The sequence below is a fragment of the Theropithecus gelada genome, chromosome 17 (assembly GCF_003255815.1).
Source record: "Theropithecus gelada isolate Dixy chromosome 17, Tgel_1.0, whole genome shotgun sequence".
In the NCBI taxonomy this organism is placed as follows: Eukaryota; Metazoa; Chordata; class Mammalia; order Primates; family Cercopithecidae; genus Theropithecus; species Theropithecus gelada.
In genome coordinates this window covers 40,221,111-40,246,362 of record NC_037685.1, presented here as the reverse complement: position 1 = coordinate 40,246,362, position 25,252 = coordinate 40,221,111, and the positions used below count along the sequence as shown (strand labels likewise).

General features: G+C 39.4%; 1 protein-coding gene across 2 annotated transcripts in view; it reads left to right on the top strand.

Moving 5' to 3' along the window:
• The window catches only part of NALCN (sodium leak channel, non-selective), a 339,729-nt gene that overhangs the window by 234,258 nt on the left and 80,219 nt on the right, over positions 1 to 25,252 (top strand). For both annotated transcript variants that reach the window (XM_025364831.1, XM_025364830.1), the window contains exons 16-17: positions 18,419 to 18,555; positions 20,100 to 20,241. In XM_025364831.1, coding sequence (XP_025220616.1) covers positions 18,419 to 18,555; positions 20,100 to 20,241 — 279 coding nt within the window. The remainder of the gene's footprint in view (positions 1 to 18,418; positions 18,556 to 20,099; positions 20,242 to 25,252) is intronic.

The following is a 25,252-nucleotide window of genomic DNA, read 5'->3' as shown; positions in this document are numbered from 1 at the left end:
TCCTGCCTCAGCCTCCCAAGTAACTCGGGCTACAGGCATGCACCACCAAACCCAACTAATTTTTGTATTTTCGGTAGAGACAGGGTTTCATCATGTTGGCCAGGCTGGTCTTGAACTCCTGACCTCAAGTGATTCACCTCCCTCAGCCTCCCAAAGTGCTGGGATTGTAGGCGTGAACCACCTAACCCAGCAACTTACAATTTTCTGATTTTTATGATGGTGCAAAACAGATACACACTCAGTATGCTCCTCAACTAATGATGGAATTACATCCAGAAACACTCATGGTAAATTGAAAATATCATAAGTCAGAAAAATGCACTTTTAACTTACAGTATTTTCAACTTTTAATGAGTTTATCCAGATGAAACCCCATCGTAAGTTGAGGAACATCCACAAGTGAAAATACATTCTGTGTTGAAGGACTGGAAGACTTAATATTGTTAAAATGTTAATACCACCCAAAGTAATCTACAGATTCAATGCAATCCTTCTCAAAAATCCAATGGCATTTTTTGCAGATATAGAAATCTTAAAATTCATATAAAATCCCAAGGGATACCAAATAGCCAAAACAATTCTGAAAAAGGAAAACAAACTTGAAGACATCATACTTCCTTATTTCAAAACATATTACAAAGAAACAGTAATCAAAACAGTATGATACTGGCATAAAGACACACATATAGACCAGTGGAACAGAATAGAGAGGCCACACATAAACCCTCATATATATAGTCAAATAATCTTCAACAGTGGTGTGAAGACCACACTGTGGGGAAAGGACAGTCTCTTCAACAAATGGTGTTGAAAAATTGGATAGCCACACACAAAAGAATGAAGTTTGGCCCTTACCTTGTATCACATATAAAAATTAACTCAAAATGGTTTAAGGACCTTAACAAAAGATCTAAAACCATAAAGCTCCTAGAAGAAAACAAGGCAAAAGCTTCACAACGTTGGAATTGTCAATGATTTATTGGATATGGCCAGACAGCAAAAGCAAAAATAGGGGACTGCATTAAGCTTAAAAACACTTGTACATCAAAGGAAACAATCAGTAGAGTGAAAAGCCAACGTATGGGATTGTAGAAAATATTTCCAAATCTCATGTCTGATAAGGAGTTAATATTGACAATATGAAAGAGCTCCTATAGCTCAACAACAAAAATACAAATAATCTATTTTAAAAATAGGTAAAGTGCTTAAATTGACATTTATCTAAAGAAGATACACAAATGGCCAAGTAGATGAAAAGACGTTTAACATCACTAATCATTAGAGAAATGCAAATAGAAACCACAATGAGGTATCACTTTATACCTATTAGGATGGCCACTATCAAAAAAACTGTTTGGCAAGAATGTGAAAAAATTGCAACATTTGTACGTTGTTCATGAGAATATAAAATGGTGCTGCTGCTGTGGAAAACAGTATGGCAGTTCCTCAAAAAATTAAACATAGCATTGCCATATGATATAATACACTTCTGGGTATGTATATCCAAAAGAAATGAAAATAGAATCTCAGAGATACTTGCACATACATGTTCATTGTAGTATTTTTCACAATAATCAGAAGGTGGAAGCAACCGTAGTATCCACCAGTGGATGAATAGATAAACAAAACGTGGTATCTACACACAATGAAATATCATTCAGCCTTAAAAATGAATAAAACTGACACATGATACACATGGATGAACCTTGAGGACATCATGCTAAGTGAAATAAGCCAGTCACAAAAAGACAACCTATGTATGGTTTCTCTTTATATGAGTTTATCTAAAGTAGTCAAATTCAGAGAAACAGAAGACAGAATGATAGTTGCCAGGGGCTGGGGAGAGGAGGAAGAGGGAGCTGTTGTTCAATGGGTACAGAGTTTCCATTTTGAAAGATGAAAAAGTTCTGGAGATCTGTTGTACAACAATGTCACTATTTAACACTACTGAACTGTACACTTAAAATGATTAAGATGGGGCTGGGCGTGGTGGCTCATGCCTGTAATCCCAAAACTTTGGGAGGCCAAGGTAGGTGGATTGCTTGAACCCAGGAGTGTGAGATCAGCCTGGACAACATGGTGGCACCCTGTCTCTACTAAAAATACAAAAAATTAGCCTAGCTGGACATGGTGGTGCATACCTGTGACACCTAAGTAGTCATAGCTACTTAGGTGGCTGAGGTGAAAGGTTTGCTTGAGCCCAAGAGATCAAGGCTTCAGTGAACTCTGATCATGCCACTACATTTCAGCCTGGGCAACAGAGTGAGACCCTGTCTCAAATAACAGCATCAACCACAACAAAAATGATCAAGATGGCAAAATTTATGTTATATGTTTTTTGCCACAATTAATTTCTTTTCTTTAAAACTGGTCACCGTATTAACAACAAGGAGGTGGTTAGTGATAGCAATAAGAGCAAGCTCAGGGCCTTTGATGACACAGAGCTGGGTTGCAGGGGATAGGAAATCAATGACGGGTAAGGAAGTGAAGGTGGATCACCAAACTTTTCCTCAAACTCCTCATACTGTTTCCACCACCTGGTTGCTGACTGATTCTTAATTTTGTTAGATATGTTAACACCATTTGCTACAGTGCTACCCAACCTTTTCCCATTGTGATACGCATAGAGAATATTTGTACAACACACTGAAGTCAGTAGGTAGGAAGCACAAGCAGCTGGAAATATCAGATACCAAGGATGCCTGCTGCTCCAAGGAACAGCTGCCCAGGAGCTAGAGGACCATACCCTGAAGAACCTATAAATAAGTAGTGGCTGAGAGTTGGAAAACTCTGCATGTCACTCAAACCTGTTGATGCTGCCTAACTCCACGTGAAGCCAGTCTTTCAATCTTTGGGTCAGAGATGACTCTTTTGATGTCAGTTTATTATTGCCCATAACTTTCCATCATGTAAATCTCAAAAGATAATTTTAAAGAGCATTTGATCTGCTATTTCTGAAATAGCTATTTACTTTTACAATAAATTCTTACTTTTATAATAAATGTTCGGCTTTTTGTAATAAATTCTCCGTCACAAAAGACATGAACAGCAATAAAATTGGTATGAAGAAATGAAATGGCTAAGACTGAGAACAGCTTAGATCAAGGTTTAAGCCAAGAAGTCACAACAGAGGCTCAAAAGTTGGGAATATCAATTATCAGCATAAAAACAACAGCCTAGGTATCTAGAAGTCAATCAAAAAGTGGAAATATGGGAGGCCAATGTGGGAGGATCACTTGAGCCCAGAAGTTGGAGACCAACCTGGGCAATATAGTGAGGCCCCATCTCTACAAAAAAATAAAATAAAAACTATTGCTGTGTGGTGGTCCATGGCCTGTGGTCCCAGCTGCTTGTGAGGCTGAGGTAGGAGAATCACCTGAGCCCGGGAGGTCAAGGCTCCTGTGAGCCGTGATTGTGCCACTGCATTCCAGCCTGGGCAACAGAGAAAGACCCTGTCCCTCCAAACCCCCCAAAAAAAGATAAAGATAGAAACAGTCAACTGGATTTTTACAGTCAAATAAGTAAAAGTGGGAGATTCAGAAGTCAGCTCAAAACAGGAGAAGTACCTGTTAGAATTGATGTCCTCCTGACATGAGTGGAATTGTGTCCCTCAAATAGATACATGGAAGTCCTACCCCTCAGTCCCTGTGAATGTAACTTGATTGGAAATAGGGTCTTTGTAGATGCAGTCAAGTTAAGATGAGGTCATTAGGGTAGACCCTAGTCCAATATTACTGGTGTCTCATAAAAAGAGAAGAGACACAGACACACAGGGAGAGCACCGTGTGATGATGGAGCAACAGACCGGAGTGATGTGGTCCACAAGGAACACCCAGGATTGCTGGGTCCATCACCAAGATCCATCACCAGCAGTTGGAAAAGCCCCGTGGAGTAGACCCCCCTCAGAACCTCCAGAATGAACTTGTCTTGCGGACATCTTGATCTCAGACTTCCAGCCCCCAGAAATGTGAGACAATACATTTCTATTGTTTTGAGCCACCCAGTTTTTTGGAACTTTGTGGCAGTGGCCCTAGACAACTAACACACCTCCAGAGCCTTGTTCTCTGTACTCAAGAAGAAACGATCCCTTCTAAAGCTGGCAAGTAGCCTGGCTGAGAGCGTGGGGCAGCAGGGAACAATGGACATACCCTTGGAATCCTGCGCCAGCCTGCACCACCCTGGAGCAGCTTTCTCAGCAGATGGAGTTATTTTATTCTGCCTTTCTTTGATTATAGGAATCAAACCCCATCATAGTAAAATTTTATAGACTTCAGACTTTCTTAGAGGAAAGGTTTCTGTAAGCCCTTCCAAAATTTCATTTCATGTATGATTAACCCAAACCAGAGGGACTTTGCTTTAGAGACCTTTTCTTTGCCTCATCCACGGATACTAGGGACTGTTTTGTTAGCATGATCTCTCTTACCATGGAACAAACATGAAACTACATACCTAAGATTGTCCACTCGAGTTCACATTGGTGGGTTATCGGTTGTATCATTCTTTAATTGTGCTAATTCAGAATTATTTTCATTCCAGTTTCCACAGCACTCTGCAAGGTAACCCTTCAATTAAAAAAAAAAATAGGCCAGGCACAGTGGCTCACGCCTGTAATCCCAGTACTTTGGGAGGCCAAGGCAGGTGGATCACCTGTGGTCAGGAGTTTGAGACTAGCCTGGCCAACATGGTGAAACCCTGTCTCTACTAAAAATACAAAAAATTAGCCGGGTGGCATGTGCCTGTATGTAGTCCCAGCGACTCGGGAGACTGAGGCAGGAGAATCACTTGAACCCAGGAGGCAGAGGTTGCAGTGAGTTGAGATGGTGTCTGCAAATCTCCATCTCAACAAGAGTGAAACTCCATCTCAAAAAAATAAATAAAATAAAATAAAATATAGTGGGATTTGGAGGGGAAATGTGCCCAAACTGGAGAGAAGCTCACACTTCAACTCCAACTGAACACCACCCACTGCTTAACTATAAGGATGCTATTTTATTTTGTTTCCTTTAATCAAGAGAACAAAATTGTTAAGAAGCATGAGTTTACTGCACTGTACTGGTAAAAACAGCAAGGATGATAATGAAGAGCAACCTCACAGCACTTTTTCTTTCAGATCCTGTCACAGGCAATAGAAAACTAGGTTTGCAGTGGTTCTAAGATAAAAGCATGACAATTAGTTTTCAGTTTTATGCAGCACCTGACAGTTGTTGAATTACAAAAATACTTTCTTATAGTTGTGTTAAGATTTGTTGTGAGGAGTTAGAATAGTAAGGTTTACCCTGTGTGGACCTACACATTAAATAGGAACGTGCTGGAGCTAGAGTCACTGCCCTGATTCCTTTTGGACTCAAGTTTCACACAGTCCATTTGGATCTTTTTTCAAGAAATTCATGTACTTTTCCATTCTCCTGGAAGCATCCTCACCATCTGCTTTATCATCCATTCTTCAAATATTTGAGTCCCTACCATGTGTACAAGGCTAGGCCAGGTACAATAATAAATAAGTTCTTTGCTTCCATGGAGACTTCTGGTCTAATAGGGGAGTTGGATGTAAATCAAGTAATTAAAATAATTCCTAACTATGTAAAGATTGAGATGAGCTTTCTTCAGAAAATAACATCATTCAAGGAGAGACATTCGTAGAAGACCCTGACACAAATGGTGGTCAAGGGTGAAGATGAAGAAAGTTACAGGAGAGCTAAGTTTTGCAAGATGAGCCTTGTGGACTTCACAGAGGTGTGGTGGGTCAGGGGAGGGGGGCACACCTCCAGGGAGAAGGGAAAGCCTCTGTGCAACTAGAATGCAGGAAGACCAGGGTGGAGTGGTACAGAGTAAGTGTGGAAAAGTCAGCAGGGCATGAACCATTCAGTGCCCTGAGAAACACAGTAAAGACGTTTACCTTTTTTTTTTTTTTTTTTTTTTTTTTTGTAGACAGAGTCTCACTCTGTCACCGAGGCTGGAGTGCAGCGGCATAATCTTGGCTCACTGTAACCTCTACCTCCCAGGTTCAAGCGATTCTCCTGCCTCAGCCTCCCGAGTAGCTAGGATTACAGGCGTGCACCACCACTCCTGGCTAATTTTTATATTTTTAGTAGAGACGGGATTTCACCATGTTGGCCAGGCTGGTCTTGAACTCCTGACCTCAGGTGATCCACCTGCCTTGGCCTCCCAAAGTGCTGGGATGACAGGCATGAGCCACCATGCCAGCCGGGATATTTACCTTTAATGTTTACCTTTGACCTGAGCCACTGAAAGCTTATAAGATGGGAGGCAGTGGTGAACCAGAGAGCTATTTGGAAAATAAAATCAAGAGGGACTTGGTGATAGGTTGGATTTAAAGACATGAGTGGGAGAGTCTCAAAGATGACTCCTGGTTTCAGGTTTCTACTAACTGAGTCAAGAAATACTAGCATACAATCATGTTTGGAGGAAAAGTTCATCAACTCAGCCTTGGGCATGTTGAGTTGGTGAATCTTTCAAGATGTCTAAGCAGAGATACCTAATAGTTGTGTATAGGTCTGGAGTTCAGGGGAGAAGGATGGCTGCCCGGAGGTATAAATGTGGAAGTTCAATGTAATTCTTAATTATTTATTCAGGTGCTGTTCTAGACATGTGGGGTAGGTCAGTGAACAAAATAGACAAAAATGACTGCCTCCTTTGAGCTTCAGTTCTAGTAAAGTTCTCCATATTTTCATAATAGTGGAAGGTATAAATCTGGATGAGGTTGTATAGGGTGGGAAGAAAAAAGATACTGGAGCCTTGAGGAAGAACAACATTTAATAACTGCTGGTGTTTGCCTTTATGGTAACTCAGTCTGTCTCTGTTTCCCTCCTTGTGTATTTTCACTTTCAGTTCCATTGCAAATAGTAAACATTTTCTGTGTCTCAAGTTCAAAAATCCCAACAAGAACAGATCTGATTGATCCAGCTAATCAATATGATTCCTTTTGGGCAAGAATTTAATCTCTGATTGCCTCGCAGTGCCGGCCGGTCTTATAGAAAGTCCTTCTCTTTGGCCCGGTTTCTCGCTCAACCAGCTTTGACAAGGGTGATGGGTGACTTTGTAGAGCTTTAGAGCTGAATTAAAGAAAACACAAGATGGGGATAGGACATTTTTGTGGTGCCAGAAAATAAAGAAGAGCTAAAAAGCAAAAAAAAAAGAAAAAAGAAACAAACAAAATAGATAGATGTCTGAAGACTAGAGAAGCCGACTGAAAGAGCCCCTAGTGGCCAAAGCAGGAAGACTTTGAGCAATGAAATGAATAAGGACAGTATTGGGTTATAACCCAAAGAATACAATAAATAGTCACAAATACATATTTATATAAATACATGATTGAATACATAAATAAAGGAGAAGGGACAACTGATTCTCACAGAATAATTCCAAGTAATAAACATAGAGAAATAGAAATAATAGAATAATAAATGAAGGAAACAGCAAATGGCCATTAGGACACCATTGTAATTGCCACAGGCAAGAGCTAACGAATACCAAAATTAGTATGTGAAACTTTAAGGAGAAATAGAACATTCACATGGCCTCAAAGTGTCCTCTCCACATCTTTTTTAAATTATTGTAGCAGCTTTAATATCTGCCTGCAAATTCTTTGATACTCCTCCTTCCTAAGAGATAAAGCTTTAATTCTTCTCTTTTAAGTGTCAGCTGAAGTCAGTGACTTGCTTCAAGCCAATGGAGTAGGAAAAGAGAAACATTGAATGTAACTTTATAATGCAGAAACCTGGCAGGCATCACCTGACCCAAGTAAGGACAGTTAACCTCAATGTCATGTACACCCTGATATGATGAGAAGGGCGTATCATCTCCATGATATTCGTCCCAAAAATGTATAACCTCAGTCTAATCATGAGAAAACTTCAGGCAACCCAAAATTGGGGGACACTCTGCAAATTACCTGACCGGTACTCCTCAAAACCATCAAGGTCACTCACAACAAGAAGAATTAGAGGAATTGTCACAGCCGAGATGTGACAATGAAATGCAATATGGTTTCCAGGATGAGCTCCTGGATCAGACGAAAGTCATTCATGCAAAAACCTGGGAATTCCCAATGAGCTCTTTAGTTAAAAGTATTTGACCAAGGTTAATTTGGTAGTTTTGATAAATGTTCTACGGTATATAACATGCTAGGTCAAGGTATACAGAAACTCTCTGTACAATCTTTGCGACTCTCGTGTAAGTTTTAAATTACTTCAAAATAGTGTTGTTGTAAATAGGATGAGAATTTTTTATGATAAGCTATAATAATGCAACATATAAATTAGCTCCTGTGTTGCCTTGTTCAAAGATACATACATGTATGTAACTTTATGCCATGAATACGTTGTATCAAGTTTACACTTTATTATGCTTTTTTGATCTCAGAAAGCTGGGAACACACACTTTATCAAGAGCCACATGTGATTTTTGTGATTTTGTTTCTAGTAGAAAATCTGATGTAACTTGTCATTACTCCTCTTTCATCTTTGCCAGTAATATAACTCATCTGAAATTGGAAGACTTGCTTGTGCTGGATAATATAGATGATTCCATATTGTAAAGGCTCTCAGAAAAGAATAATAGAATTAGGAGAAATATTACAAATGATCCTCTTCTGCCTGTTGATGGGAGTCTATTAGTGTTGATTTCTTGTTCTCATCTCATCACCACTGGATTGTCATTGTATCGTGTGTACAACGTGAGGCCACAGGGCTACAGAGAGTTCTGCCCTTAATTAAAAATGTGTCATGCTAGTAGGGGAAAGCACACATAATTAGAAAGTTATAGTGCAAACCGCTGAGCAAAGTGCACAGAGGAAGATGTGGCTAAATGCAAGGAGCACACAGGAAGATGTGACTAAATGCAAGGTGCACAGAGGAAGATGTGGCTAATTTGGTTTAGAGGCAGGTCCTGGAGGATGTGTCTAAAAATGAAGCATAAAATTTTCTTAGGAAAGTGAGAGAAAATATCCCATAGAGGAACAACAGGCACAAGATTCAGAAGTAAAAGCGTACCAATTGCTTGAAAATGTTGTTTGGATGTGGCAGTATACAACAGTTTTAGAAGCTCAAGCTCTGGAATCCGGAAGTCCAGTTCTGTGTGACTTCAGGCAGCTGATTGAAGCTCCATGGACCTGTTTCCTCATCGATGACCTTGCATAACATGGAGCTGATTATGGTACCAACATCAGGGAGCTAATTTTTAGGGTTAAATAATATTAGCATAAAGTGCTCAGCATCATATCCAGCATGCGTGTTTACTGCTTCCTCTACCAGTTGTTATTCTGAGAAATATTCCTGGAGAAGATGGTTTTAGAGGGATTTACAAGAGTTAAATACGTGTATTGCAGGCATGGGGAACAGTATCTTCATGTGACATCCCTGTGTGAGGGGGGCACAAACCTACGGGTTAGAGCACAGAGGGCAAAGCACTGGAAGGCCCACTTATGCCATGCTAAGAAGATTAGAATTTCTTCTATACATAATTGATAGTCTTTGCATTGCTTTAAGGACCAGAGGGACATAAAGGTATTTCTTTTCTAGATGTTCTAAAAGATTGGTTTAAAGGGACAAGACTAAGACAGAAAGCCAGTTAGGAAGGTTTCAGGAGTCTCAATGAGATGAAGTTTGGATGACCGAGTGACCACTGGGTTCAGCAAAATAGGAAGTGTGCTGACTTTGCCAAGAGCAGCCTCAGTGAGGCAGGGGGGACGCCTGAGACAGGAGAGGATGGAAGAGGGGTGGGAAGTGACATAATGGTGGTGTACATTCATCTCTTTGAAGAAGCAAGCTTAAATAGCGAAGGAGGCATGATCACGAGAAATGGTTTAACTGCCTATTTTCATTTTCGTTTTTACAACCAAGAGTCTTGAGAAAACAATCCAATCAACGTAGCAAAGGAGAAGAAATTGGGGAGAGAGGGAGAGGTTGAGTGGTCTCAGATTAGCCAGAGGAAAGGGACTCAAGAGCACGTACCTGTCACCCCATTCATATGGGTGAAGTCATCCTCCTGTAGAGCAAGCAGTCACTGTGGCATGGTGATAGCTTTGGTTTGTATGGCACATTTCCCTTGAGTAATTCAAATTACAGGCATATTGCTAGCTCGCTTATACATCTGGCATTTATATAAAAGACTAAAGATCTCATTTTTTGAGAACACTGAAATCCAAAGGGGTGAAGAGATTATAAAACCGAACAAAAGTTTAAATCCATGGCTTCTTACTTTTTTACTGTTTTTACTTATGCTATCTATCTCTGATGTTTTATAAATTTAAAAAAAGAAAAATTACGTGGGAGTGTGTATGTGTGTGTGAGTGTATGTGTGTGTGAGTGTATGTGTGTGTGTATGTGTGAGTGTGTGTGTGTGTGTGTGTGTCCTGAATTCCCTTTGGTATGACATTTTCCCCTAGCACTTATGAATAATCATCTCATAATAAGAACCAAGTATCTAGTTTACGTGAAATTCTAATATAATTTCATCTGAAGTGGAGCAAAAAGATATATACTTTTTTATCATACTGAGCATGTTTCTATGACTCAGTAAATTCTCTAATGGAAACAACTGTGTCTCAGTTGAATAACAAAGGAGAGATACAATATAAAATAGAGATGTTTGGGACCTAGAAGAGTAAACCTACAAAATCAATCTTTATTTATCACCACTGTCTCTAAGAAATTATTCATGATATTAATGGGATATTAAGGGACAATAATGTGAGCAAAATGTGTTCATTCAACATAATTAGGTATTCTGGTTTTTGAATAGGTTTTTTTTTTCTTTTACCAGTTTATTAGAGTTGTTGGTTAGCTTAGCCTTGCTGCAAATATTATTTATGTTGTTGCACAAAGTAACCTTCTGAAGGACATTTAAAGCTTGTAAGATCTTAAGGGTTGTGATAACAGCATGAAAGTAAACATTTTATGCACATTTTGGGGATCTCATAGATGGCATAAATGCAACAGTCTGTTGTAAGTGCTCTGCTGAGCTCCCAAACCAACAAGCACAAACAGCCACTTAATTGCCCAGTGTACCCGCTCCTCTGAAAACAGAGCTTCTCTTCACACTTACTTCAGGAGCATACTGCTTGGACGAATGAGTAACCAGCCAGGATACAGCACATGCAATTAATCAGCTAATGTTATGAGCATTTTGGGTGTCAGCTGTCACATAAAAATGTAGCTTTTATGGCCCATAGGCTAACCGAGAAATGAGCCCTCCAATTTATATCTATGACTTCAGTTGATGTGCCTAAATAATTGAAACCCCACTTTGACCTTGGGCATACTGGATGTATTAAATATTTTTGTAAAAGGGGGCAAATTAGTAACTTAAACATGTTTTTAAATGAAACATTTGAAAAGTCTACAGTATCGCTGTCTTCTATGCACTAATTTGAGTTGGTTGCCTATTGTCCACAGCAGAAAAGACAATGCCCACCCACCTGAATAAATTCTGTGTTGGATTTCACAGGCCAGTGAGGGATATTCTTTATATTTATATATTAAGGTTTTATAATTACACAGAGATATTATTAAAAACCAACATGTGTGATCATTATTCCAGATACCGCATCTGTTTTGACTGTGTAATTTGGGTTGTAAAATCACATATACAAATTAGCAAGAGAAACTCCCTTGAAAAAATAATAGTTTACGCCTTAGGAAGACGCTATGTTCTGAATTGCTATGTCATATATATAGATCCAGAAAAAACAGCCAAAGCCACTGTGTAAAGAAGCAAAGAGAATTCAGCCGTAATTTATTCGCATAACAAAGAGGAGGAACTCCTTTCCTTTCTCCTGATTGAAGATAATGTGGTTATTTTTCCTATATTGAACAACCACAAAATATTCTACAGTTATGTCAACTCACATATCTACGCACAGTTTTCAAACTAACACGGACTGGATTTCAAAATGAGAATCTCCCAAGTCTGAATGTTTTTTAAATTGTTTTCTTTTGGGAAATCATACAAAAAAATTACAAAAATTTGTATTTAAGGTAATTCTTCAATTCAGCTATTCCTCACAGCAATCAGAAAGGAACTGAAATTGAATAATGTTTGAATATTTTAACAGAAGAAAGCACAGGCTGAAATAGGGAAGATTTAAGCGATGAGGCAGAACACAGTATGTGTCATGCAGAGCAATTACACCCGAAGTCTCTTGAGAAGCCAGGGGAAGCAGAGGCTTTCAGCCGCCCAATGTATAATGATATCTCAGCCAGGCAGATGCTGAGGCGTAGAAGAACACTGAGCTTAGATGACTTCTAGTCTTAAAGCTCAAGGTTTGAAGTTTGTTTCTTTGATTCTAATTTCATTCTTGCAAATGTGCTTTTCTTTACCATGTGAATGTGTGACAAAGCTATCATTTGATCTCTCGGTTGCAGTCAGACTTCATGCTCAGCTGAGGCCATTATAAACTGCCTTTGTACTGTTCTTTACATTAGATTTTTCAATATGAAAAATAAAATCCCAGGATTCTCTACACTGTGTTCTTTCCCTTCAAGAATCATGATCTTTAAAACACTTTTGAAATGGACATTTACAATTATAATTACTTTATGTTAAAAGATCTTCTTTTCTTGGTGTAGTATAATGATCTTAAAAATTCAGATCCACTTCTTATAATCTATATTATTCGTTCATTTGCATCAAAGTAAATTTAATCTTGGAAAATCTTTGCTTAAATGCAAAAAAATGGGAAAAGAATTTGGATAAAAGGTAGAATACCATTTCATTACATTTTAAAAGCTTAATAGTGTCTTCAAAGTAATGTGTAATATTTTATTTGTCATGGTCACCTCATCCCCCACCACCAGCACATACCCTGTCTACTCCCATCTTACTCTTTCTTCCTTTTTCTCTGTCTGTAGTTTGGTCAAAATCATGGGTTGGGAAAGAAGTCAGAGTTCATGGTGATTGATAGTGCTGAAGTAACAATTGAGTAATTTTGCTTAACTATATCATCTTCCCTTTTTAAAAACTTTTAACTGAACTACAATATACATATAGAAAGATGTATTTTATACATTTTTGCAAACTGAACACACCCAGCACCCTGCTCAGGAAATATTGACTGTGCCTTAGAAGCCCCTTTCCATACTCCCTCCCCTTCCCCTCCACCCCCACCCAGGACACCCACTCTGCAGACACCCGGCAGCACATGTCAGTGTCACCTGCTGGTTTAACTTCACCTGCCTGGAATCATTCAGTATGTACTCTGTTATTGTATCTGGCTTCCTTCACTCACTGTTATGTTGTGAAATCCACATTCTTGCATTGAGATGTAGTTAACTCGTTCAAATGTTTAAATAAATCCAAATGTATTTTTCCATTCAACTGCTAGTGGGCATTTGGACAGTTCACATTTCGGTACTCTAACAACTGGCACTGCTGTGGCCAAGGGATGTCTTGTGCCTTATATGGGTGTGCACTCATTTCTTGCAGGCACTCACCTAGGAGAGGACCTACAGGGCTGCTGGGTGTACCTGTACTCATTTTTAGTTGATGCTGCTTCTCTCTCAATAACAGCAAAGAGTGCATAGGAACTGCCGTCCAGAAAGAGAACACTTCCTTGCTTTTAGGAGGTTTGATTCAGTGCCTCAGCGGTGAGATTTGAAATACTTACCCTTCAAGCAGCCACTCATCTTCCTCTATGTTGACTGGCCCTTATGCACATCTGTACAGCAATGATGCCAGGTTTGCAAAATTGTGAAGAACCCTCTGAGTTTCCAAAAAGAGCTTCTCATCTGTTCTTTGTAGTTTCACAGTGCAATGACCAAGTGGTGCTGAGTTCTAATTCATTTATTTACAGAGTTCTATTTCTACTCCCTAGAATGTACTAGAGAAGTAAATTTAAAATGGTATCTTGTTCCTAAGGAGCATACAAGCTTTGGGGAGTGTAAATATCTCTAATACCAATTAAAATGGGGGTGGAACCCGTTTTTAAAACATGTAAACAAGGTGACTGTTGGTATCCTACGTATGTTAATATATTCAAGGATATTTGATAAAATATATCTTGCCATTTCCCTGACATGTCCCTTTACAAACTTTTTTTTTTTTTTGAGACGGAGTCTTGCTATGTCCCCCAGGCTGGAGTGCAGTGGCACAATCTTGGCTTACTGCAAGCTCCGCCTCCCGGGTTCACACCATTCTCCTGCCTCAGCCTCCCACGTAGCTGGGACTACAGACACCCACCACCACACCCGGCTAATTTCTTTGTATTTTTAGTAGATGGGGTTTGACTGTGTTAGCCAGGATGGTCTCAATATCATGACCTCGTGATCCGCCCACCTCGGCCTCCCAAAGTGCTGGGATTATAGGCATAATCCACCATGCCCAGCCTACAAAATGTTTATATCTGTACTTTGTCTCAACCTTCATTAGTTTGTTAATGACAGATGCCATTCAGGTTAAACAACACAGGGGTCTAATTTTATTCTCTTCTGTGAATCTAAGGACACACATACTCCACACCAACAAATTTATTCAATCAATCAATAGATATTTTATGTTTATCTCTCTACACTTCAGGGTATATCTAAAATCTTTTATTTCCCATTCGTCTGCTGGAGAGTTTAGTTTAGAGTTGAGTTCCACCACCTGATCAACGCCATTATTCCTTCACTGAATATTTGCTCAGCTCACCTTGTGTCCAGCGCCATGCCAGCCACTGGCCCTGGAATAATGAGCAGATCCCTACATGGTTCCTGTCCTCACCAAGTTTACAGTCTCAGGGAAAAGAGATCTGTTGTTCAAGTGATCACACAATATAGCCTCAAACGACAGTACGTGTAGGGGGTTTAACGGCATTCTCCCAAAATGTGTGTCCAGCTGGATCCTCAGAATAAGACCATCTTTGGAAAGTGAGTCTTTGCAGAGGTAATCAGTTAATTGTTCTGGATGATCCAGTGTTTGGCATTTATAAGGAAAAGGAGAGTGGGATCAGACTCAGAGACACAGAAACACACAGGCCAAGAAGGTCACGTGGAGACAGAAGCAGGGATGGGGCATTACAGCTACAAGCCAAGGACCTCCAAGCATGGCTGAGAATCACGAGAAACAAGAGAAAGGCAAGGAAGGACTCTCCCCTGGAGCCTTCAGAGATAGCATGGCCCTGCTGGCACCTTGATGTTTGACTTCTAGCCTCCAGAATGCTGAGAGAGTAAATCTCTATTGTGCTAAGCTAACGATCTAGTGGTAACATGTGACAGGAGTCCTAGGAAACTAATGTAATGTGGATTCAATTGAACCGTAAGAAAATGCAGATTTTCAACTGCTTTGAGCCACACAAACAACAATATTATAGGATTCATCCTAACATGTTATGAGCTTGTAAGAGGAAAACCTTGTCAGAGAAAGCTTCTCTGAGGAATTTCTAGTAGAACTGAAATCTGGAGAACAAGTAGAATTTGATGGAGTTCAAGAGAGAAAGAAGAAGAGAGGGGAGCCCGGCAGAGGGGCGGCAGAGGGACGGGAGGTACGGAGGTTCTGAGGTAGAGGGTGCAGATGTTTCTGAGCAACTGAAGGATGTGACTGGAACCTGGTGTGGGGATAGGGCTAGCTGAGGCTGGACAGGCAGGGAGGCACCAAAAAAAGGCCTTTGAGCCTAGATCAAAGATTGAGATTTTGACCAGGCATGGCAGCTCACACCTATAGTCCCGGCTACTCAGGAGGCTGACGCAAGAGGATCGCTTGAGCCCATGAGTTTGAGGCTGGCCTGGGCAACATGCAAGATCCCATATCTTTAAAAAAAAAGTTTCTATTTTTGTTTGTTAAAACAAAAGTTTTTATTTTTGTTTGTTAAAAGCGGTGGATAGCCAGGCGTGGTGGTGCATGCTTGTAATTCCAGTGACTTAGGAAACTGAGGCTTGAACCAGAAGGCAGAGGTTGCAGTGAGCCAAGATCACACCACTGCACTCCAGCCTGGGCGACAGAGCAAGACTTATCTCAAAAAAAAAAAAAAAAAAGAAAAGAAAAAGGCAATGGATTGCTATTGAAAGGTTTTAAGACAGAGCATGAGAAATTACAATAACCACAGAATGAAGAACAGATTAGAAAGATCTGAAGCACGGAGAAATCACTGCAGGGAGTGCAGGAACCCAGTGGTACATTGGCCAGGGAGGCACTGGTGGGGATGCAGGCAGTGGGCAGGCCAAGAGGCTTTTAGGAAAGAACTCTGTGTTTTCGTTTCAATGACATGTCCCAATTAATATACCATTTGCCCTTTTGTCTCTTCGAAGACATTGAATTCTCATAAAATATACATACAGTGCTGATACATCTAGAGCCCCCAAGTCAACTCTTCTGACCATGTGTCTCTGTTCTGCTGCCCATGAAGTCTCTTGGAATAGAAGTAGTGCCTTCATTTTTTTTCTTATTTCTCTCTTTGCTCTCTACCTTGTGTTTCCAAGCACTTTGTTCCTATATTTACCCAGAGTGGCCATTCTATTTTATTATCATTGTCTGTTTATAGAACTATCTATCCAGTTATACTGTGGGCTCCATGAGGGCGAGTGCCTGACTTATTTGTTTTTATATCCCCTGAACTTAGCACAGAACCTGATCTATAAGATTTGATTTATAAGTGACAGTATCCATGCATAAATAAATGAGTCGGCAAATGCATGAGTTAACAAATACTTTATTTCTGCTTTATCTTATCACCTTTGGCCGGATATACCTGCCTTACACTCTGATCTGATCTAATAAATTAACTGCTTTTTCTATTTCTGCTCTATTTACCACTGACAAATATTTTTCTACTAGTTGTATCAACTTATAAAAAACAAGACTCTTCCTGGTAAATCTCTTTATTCGTATATGGAATCGTTTTTCTGATTGTGTACATATCACGGAGATGCTACTAGTTTTTGTTTTGTGTCTTTGGGAGCTAATTCCTTGCCACTGGCACCATCATAACCATGGAACTGTTGAGAACACTCCATTTTGCACACATTACTGTGTTGAGCACTCCAGTTAGGAGGGGAGGAGGCAATGAACAGCAGTGACTCCTTCTCTAAATAAGATTACCATCTAAGACAGAAAAACCAAAGGCTACCCATAAAATCAAATCAGACTTACAAATGGCTAAGGTAAATGTTTATGTTACACAAAACAAAAATGTAAGAGCAATTTCTGCAGCCTACTAAGAAAACCAGAAATCAGGATCATCTCATCATGAGCTCACAACCAATTGGATAGTTGAATTATCCATCATACTGAAATGGGAATGTTTCCCCAAAAAGAAGCCTTCATCTTCTCCTTAGCCAATTTGTATTTCCACGTGCAAGAGGGATGCATTGCCAATTCTCTTCCTGTTTTAAAATCTCTCTTGGCCTCTAATTCTTATCTTTCCACAACACCTAAGACAAATTGTAGTTATAGAGTAAAAGCATACCCAAAAAGGAGGTAAACGAGCAGATAGTTTTTGAAACCTGCCTCCCAAACCCCTCCAAAAAGGCAGACTGAACTAAATGTACTATTTGAAAGGGATCAGCGTTAAAAGATGCAGTTTGGGGAGCCGGGACAGAAGACAGGGCAGACATGGGGAAGTGTGTTCCAGTCTGCAGAAGGTCCGGGAGAAGGGGAGAGGTAAACAGAAGTAAAGAGGGACTCCAAGAGACATCTGCACTGGGAGAGAAAAAGAGAGCATAGGAAAGTGAAGCATGAATTCTGCAAGCCACAGTCCACCTTCACAATATCTTAGTTCAGCCTTGTTCCAGTTTATGATGTTAAACCTGAGCTTCCCTGAAACTCAATTTGTAGAAATATAAATATATACTCTTAAATAAATCCATTTGATTGTCATTTCTCACAAAGATATCGTATGGCATTTAAGTTCGTCGTGTCCAAACATGTTTGCAGCTAAATAGAAATCTCGCTGCATGGACCAAAGGTGGTGGTTCTGTTTTGAGCTTTTCTGTTTTAATCTGCTAGATGACATAACCAATTGTCTTGCCATTGTCTCTCTTTACAAATGCTACTTGGTATGATTCTGTAGTGAATTTTTTTTTATTTTTCATGTTTTTTAAAATTTTTAATTCTAGCTTTATACGTGTGTAAACAAATTTTATTGTTTAAATATGCAAGTAATAGTAAACCATTCAAAATGTCTGAGATGAAAAGAGGCTTCTCTTTGGGAATAAAATAACATAACGTTTTCCTTGAATTTTTTTCCGGTTTAGTTTTTTGTTGTTGTTGTTAAGTTTTATTTTTGTTTATTTCTGTAACTCAAAAGTTTTAGCTCATGGAGCAATTTATTTCGGGTAAGAGTCATATACTTGGTAGGCCTTCGCTGCCATCTACTGGCATTTCATGTAATTACTTATTATTGCTTCCATTCTAAAATCAATTTTGTGTAACATGTATAATAGTATTATAGATTCCCCCTTTTTTCTTCTTTCCATTTTTTCTTTAGTTAAAGCAAAGTGAAGCAAATGCAGACACCAAAGAAAAGCTCCCTTTGCGCCTGCGAATCTTTGAAAAATTTCCAAACAGACCACAAATGGTGAAAATCTCCAAGCTTCCTTCAGATTTTACAGTTCCTAAAATCAGGTACCAAAGTATTCCTTTAATTGCGTGTGTCACATACATCGTAAAAGATTCACCATCTTAAGTCTCATTTAACCCTTCTTTTAAGTATATGTGGGTTGGGTTCCTTTCTATTTTAAGTTATTACCTATCTTTCTACTACCTCTACCTCTATTTTTAAAAAATAAATAAACAAACAACTTTGACCTTTTAAGCAATGTATTCAGAGAAGAGTCACTTTATAACTGCAGTACCCTAAGCAAGAAGGCTGCTTCCCATCGCTTCTCTCTGGGATGACTCCTCGGGAATGGGATGGCCCAGGAAACTGGAGAAGCTGTTCAATGTTGCAGGGATGGCAGGTAGACATCCATCTCTGACCCCAACCATATAAGACTAAAATTGCCTCTGTGGCCCTTTTATCTTCAAGCAAACAGAGAAACCACAGCTGGCCCAGTTTGTGTACTACTACAGCATTTATTTAGCCTACCATGTCAGGTTACCATATAATTTGTCTTCCACTTTTTAAAAGAAGAACCATGGCATTTCTCCACTCATACTATTTTGATTTTCTACCATGTTTGCCCTCCAGTTAAGCAAATGCATAAAAGATGCTTTAAACACCTATTTTTAATAATAAAAGGAAATTCTTCTAGTTATAGCTCAAGAAATTACAAATAGAATTATAGTAATATGTTACTAGTTTTAAAAATAATTCTGTGGAGGGTTATAAAAGTATGAGACTGGATGTGGTGCCATAATATTTAAAATTCAGATAGAAATATATTTGCATTTCTAATCTTAAAAAACAAAATTAATTGAATTTGGTAATTTGAAGAGACGTTACTTGAATTTTCATTATGCTTTGAAGATCAGATGAAGGCACTTGCTTTTGAGTCTTAAAATGTAAAATTCTCTCTTAATCATTCTTATGATAAATGGACATTTAGAGAGAGCAACTAATTCTTCCAAGTCTTAGAGGGGAAAAAAGGTGTTTTATTACCACAATAAGATTCCAAAAACTGGGCTGGGTGCGGTGGCTCACACCTGTAATCCCAGCACTTTGGGAGGCCGAGGCGGGCAGATCACCTGAGGTCGGGAGTTCGAGACCAGCCTGATCAACATGGAGAAACCCCATCTCTACTAAAAATACAAAATTAGCTGGGTGTGGTGGCGTATGCCTGTAATCCCAGCTACTCTGGAGGCTGAGGCAGGAGAATCGCTTGAACCCGGGAGGCGGAGGTTGCAGTGAGCCGAGATTGTGCCATGGCACTCCAGCCTGGGCAACAAGAGTGAAACTCCATCTCAAAAAAAAAAAAACAGATTCAAAAAACTACCATCAGTTACTGAGTAATATTGCTTGAAAGGTATTTCAAGGGTTTTGCTTTTTAAGCAGGAGTCACTGAGTTTCGAGGAAGCCGTTGCTAATGAAATATTTTAGTCATGATCTAGTTGTCTATGATCTTTTGTCACTGCTTTATCTTTGCTCAAGCAAACTTATCATTGCAAAATGCTGTCACTTGCTCCATTCCATTAATAATGCCTGATGTGCGTATACTTCATTTGCAAAGGGAGAGTTTTATGAAGCAGTTTATCGACCGCCAGCAACAGGACACATGTTGCCTCCTGAGAAGCCTCCCTTCCACCTCTTCCTCGTCCTGCGACCACTCCAAACGCTCAGCAATTGAGGACAACAAATACATCGACCAAAAAGTAAGCTCCGCTGTTTCAAATAACTAGGCTTCTAAAAAGCATGTGTGTTTGAGAAAAGAACTGCAGAGTTCTTTAGGGTCCTGGAATCCAATTTCTCAAGAGAATAATGAAAAAAAAAAATGATTTCATTTGTAAAAGATATCATGAAACCTAACATTTTTTACTCTGTGCGGTAAAATTTTGCATTTCTCCGTGTCAGCTTTTGAGCTGCGCCATGTAGCAGCCATGAGACTTTGTAAACATCAAGAGCCTCCCAAATCTGCATTTTCTCATGTGCAGAATAAAGGGCCAGGATCTCCAAGGCTCAGTCCAGGTGTAATGACCTGCCACCTCCTGCAGGTACAACTGCTTATGTATACTTAATAAATCAGAGAGAATACCAGAGTAGGTTTCTCTAAAATCAGTCAAAAGAATTGCCATTTATTCAATGCTTAGTATGTGGCAGGAACTTAGGGTCAAGAGCTTATTTGTGTTCTAGTTTACCTATTTCTTTATCATTTGAAAAGTAGATGGGAAAATTTTTTTTCAGATTCCACAGCAAAATATTAATAGGGAACTATATATAAATAAAGCAAATTTAGGTAATAATTTTAAAGAAATGTAACTTTTCATTTATTCACTTTTTAAAAAAATAATATAAGGGCTGGGTGCCATGGCTCACACCTGTGTAATCCCAGCACTTTGGGAGGCTGAGGCGGGTGGATCACTTGAGGTCAGAAGTTCGAGACCAGCTTGGCCAACATGGTGTAACCCCATCTCTACTAAAAATACAAAAATTAGCCAGGCGTGGTGGTGGGTGCCTGTAATACCAGCTACTTGGGAGGCTGAGGCAGGAGAATCACTTGAACCTAGGAGGCAGAGATTGCAGTGAGCTGAGATTGCGCCACTGTACTCCAGCCTGGGCAACAGAGTGAGGCTCCATCTCAAAAAAAAAAAAAAAAGACATAAGACATAAAATGTATTGCCTGGGTACAATAAGTAAACATTTATATATACACACATATACATATAAATATAATTATATAATTATGTAATATATAATATAAATGTATATGTATGTATATATTATATATTATAAAATATATTATATATTGTATATTAATATATAAATATGTATTATATAAAAATATATATAATATAAATGCATATGTGTATATGTAATATATATTATATAATTATATAATATATAAATGTATTTGTGTGTATATATGTATGCATAATATCAAACTGTATCTATCAGCTTGGTCACATAACGTCAGTTCAGTTCGAAAATGAAAGATTAATAATTGTATGTTAATATTAAAGAGATTAAACAGTAGAGTTTGCAAAAACATCTAGCTTACTTGCAAGCATTCACTTTGGAATTCCTAGAGTGTTTTTTATTCCTTTACATTGTTACTGCCCTTTTTCTTTTGCTTATAACAAAATCCATATTTCTCTGTGGTCATGTGACAGTAAAATGCCAACTCTTTCATCCTCCAGGATCTTCTTTCTCTCTACATTCTTTCCCTTCCCACAGGGATGAACCCTCTGGAATTCTCTTGCCTTTCTCTTTATCTTGCCTCCCCTTTTTCTCCTCCTTATTCTTGCCTCCCCTTTTTCCCCCTTTTTCACCTCCCCCTTTTCTCCTCCTTTTTCTCGCCTCCCCTCCCCTAATGTGATACTACTTCTCCCGTTTACCTCTCCCCCAGTTCCCAGGTTCTCTGCTGTAGTTCAGTCATGTTGCTCTTGATGAAAATGATGATGATTTTCTGTGCAGGATGTCTCTTCTTTTTCAAGGATTTCCATGTGTTGATTTTCCTTCAGCCATCTAGAGATGCTATTCTACTCTCTTTGCAGAATCCAAGATTGTAGATGACAAGTCTGATGCCAATGTCTTTTTTTTTTTCTTTTTAGTAATTAGGCTTTTGTTTGGTAGACTTGGTTTGCTTGTTTCTTTGGGAAAACTTGCAAGATTTTCTGTGTGTCATTGGAGTTCAGAACCTTTCTTAGGATATTTCTTATATGTCTTTTTTCATCAGAACTGCTCCAACGAGAGTCTTTTCAACTCCCCAACTAAGATATTTGCTCAGGGAAATTTCCATTTGTTTTACATTCAATTGTTACTCTTCCATCTGCTTGTTTCTCCCCTAGGATTGCCATCTCTCTGTTTTTGCTCTGTGCTTGGTCTTCCAGGACACTAATTAGATTTCAACTGAGATCATCCTTTGCTTCTAAATTTCTAGTGAAAAATTATGATATGGACATATTACACTTAACTATCCTTACAGGCTTGCATATTACTCTTAGCTATCCTTAGAGGCTTTACTTTTATCTTTTATTTTATTTTATTTTTTTAGAGACAAGGTCTTGCTGTGTTGCCCGGGCTGGGGTGCAGTGGTTATTCACAGGCACAGCCATAGTGCACTATAGCCTTGAACTCCTGAGCTCAAGCAATCCTCCTGTGTCTACCTCCTAAGTAGCAGGGACTACAGGCATGGCCACCATGCCTGGCTTTTTTTATTTTTATTTTTTTAACTAAACTTGTCACCTCTCTTCTTCACAGTTATAATCCACTCAACACTGTGCAAAGGGCATGGAAGCAGAACGTCTTATGTCAGTGAATAAACAAGTGGGAAGATAGTGCCTTGCCTTCAGCCAGTCAGTCTGAAATTGCAGTTTGCATAGACTAGAAAGCAGGTTTTGTTTTGTTTCCAAAGCAGATTGTAATCCAGAAGTCTGGGCTGTGGTTGTGACCACTTATCTCCAGGAAGAGGATTGAGAGCTGATAGGCGTTATGGCCAAAGTCACAAAACCATGACATGCTTTTAAAAATCTCTAGTAACACTATCCCACCGGAAACACAAAATTGAAATATGAGTTTATTTTCTCTCTAAAAGGAAATGTGATTGTTTCTCATATTTCCTGAACACGGTATTTTGATTTGGTGAGGACAAACATAAAAAGATTCTTGAGAGGTGTGTGCTGGGCTGAGGAGGAGTCTAAAGAGAACGTGACCTGCCCCTCTGAGCGCCCGCCCGAAGCGAACCCTCCCCAGGTACAGTTGGAATAACACAGTTTATCCCGTACAGCATGTATTATTGCTCCCACTTGGAAAGTGGAATGTCAAAAACGTATTTTTTCTTCATCAGAGGACCCTATATGGGAGGCAGCAAGACAACTGCTCCTGTTACTTATCCACGCTTTCCTAAAGCTTTGACTTGATCTAGGTTGTCAGAAAAGTAGACTTAATTCTTTTCAGGATCCACCATTTTCGGCAATAGTTCCCACCGTTCTTGGTGTTCTTCATAACACCCTTGTCGAGTGCCCCTGGGCCCGGGAAATCGAAAGCAGAAAATCCCTCTTCAAAGGATTTCCGTGATAAGGATTTAATTGAAGCAGAAATTGCGGAGACAGCATTCTGGCATTTGTATTATAAATACGGCAAGCCTTTTTCATTTTTATTAAGAAACTTGAAAGCCGCTTAAAAACAAGAGCGCATAAACACAGAACAAAAATTCCAATCATAGACCCTACCACCATTAGCTCCCCTTATAAAGTATTTTCCGGCGAGCACTTGGAAATTTCCATTAAAATCCCAATTGCCTTTGGAGATGCTAGTCACAGTAAAGTGGCAGGCAAGGTTCTTCACTCTACATGAAAAAAAAACCACCCAGCCCTCTGCAAATTGTGCAAATGGAGGCTATTTTTCCTCAGTGACTGGAGTGAAAGGAAAAGGACATTAGAGGATGGCTTATCGGTGATTCTCATAACACACACAAAGGAACAATAAAATAAAACTGTTCTCTTAATGGTTATCTTGTACAGGAGAAACTTCTGACTTCGCTGTGCTAGAGGGAATCACCTTTCTCTTTCCAGGGAAAATAGTGAAGCCCCAGGTACCTGAAGACTATAAGTTAAGGGAGGGAAAAAAACTGACAGCAACCCCGCAAGGGGGCTGGGGTTTGATGAAGCATTGCAGAAAACACAAAAGCACATTAGGCAAGATTTTCTCCCAGTAATTACCCCGGCTTTGAACAGGGATGAGTAATTCCCATGGCAACCTCACTTTGCAGAAACCTTTTTGCATGTTTTTAAAAATAGCCCCAGTGGATCACCTTTATTATGCAGTTTAAAATACCTGTCCTTCTCCCAGAAAACAACCAGCAAACAAAAATCTTTAAAATCTTGGGATTGACCCAGATCCTAAAAGGAAGAGACAGGAAAGAGTATTTTCTGCCTGTCATTTGAGACTCCATAGAAACGACCTTCCCGAGTGATCATTCCCCCATCCCTTTATCCTGCTACCTCCCTTGCCTGTGAGCAATTGTGAGACGTTCCTTTTCTTCCTGATTCAAGGATCTTGAGAGGGGCTTTTCCAGTTTCCAAGCAGAAAGCAAGCAAGCAACAGTTTCTACTTGTATTTTTCCTCCATATTATTGAAATTAAACTCTAGATTCCTTAAACAGAGTGGTGATTAATAAAGTGAGATGTGAACTTGATTTTCCAGTAACCCTGTAATAAAAGCAGCCCACTCTATCTTCCGAAGCGAGACATCCAGTCAAGGTCAAGGTCTCACCTGTGGTTGAGTCTAGGGCGTCTCACTGCCCTGTGGCCTGAGGATGGTTCTGTGCTGCTATCTTGGCTGATGCACCATTTCCTATGTCAGAACCTGCAATAGCCTGGGAAGCATGAGTGAACCTCCTAGAGCCACGCCAGCCTGAGACACGTGGAGGATGAGGGCTGTCCCAGCACCTCCACCTCATGCCCCTGTACTTCCCAGCATAGACTCTGAGCCCATATAATAATGAACAGTGAATATTTCTCCAACAGTAGGGCAATGTCTGCCCACCCTCTTGTCAGCCTCCTTTCTGCTGAAGCATATAGATAGTTCTTTAATAAGCCTTCACAATGAACAGCTAGCTTAGGTACAGTAAAGAGGAAAATGAGCATTGGAATGACTATGTGTTGTTTACCCATTTTATTTTATAACTCATCGACATTCATTCAGTCATTCGACAAACATTTATAG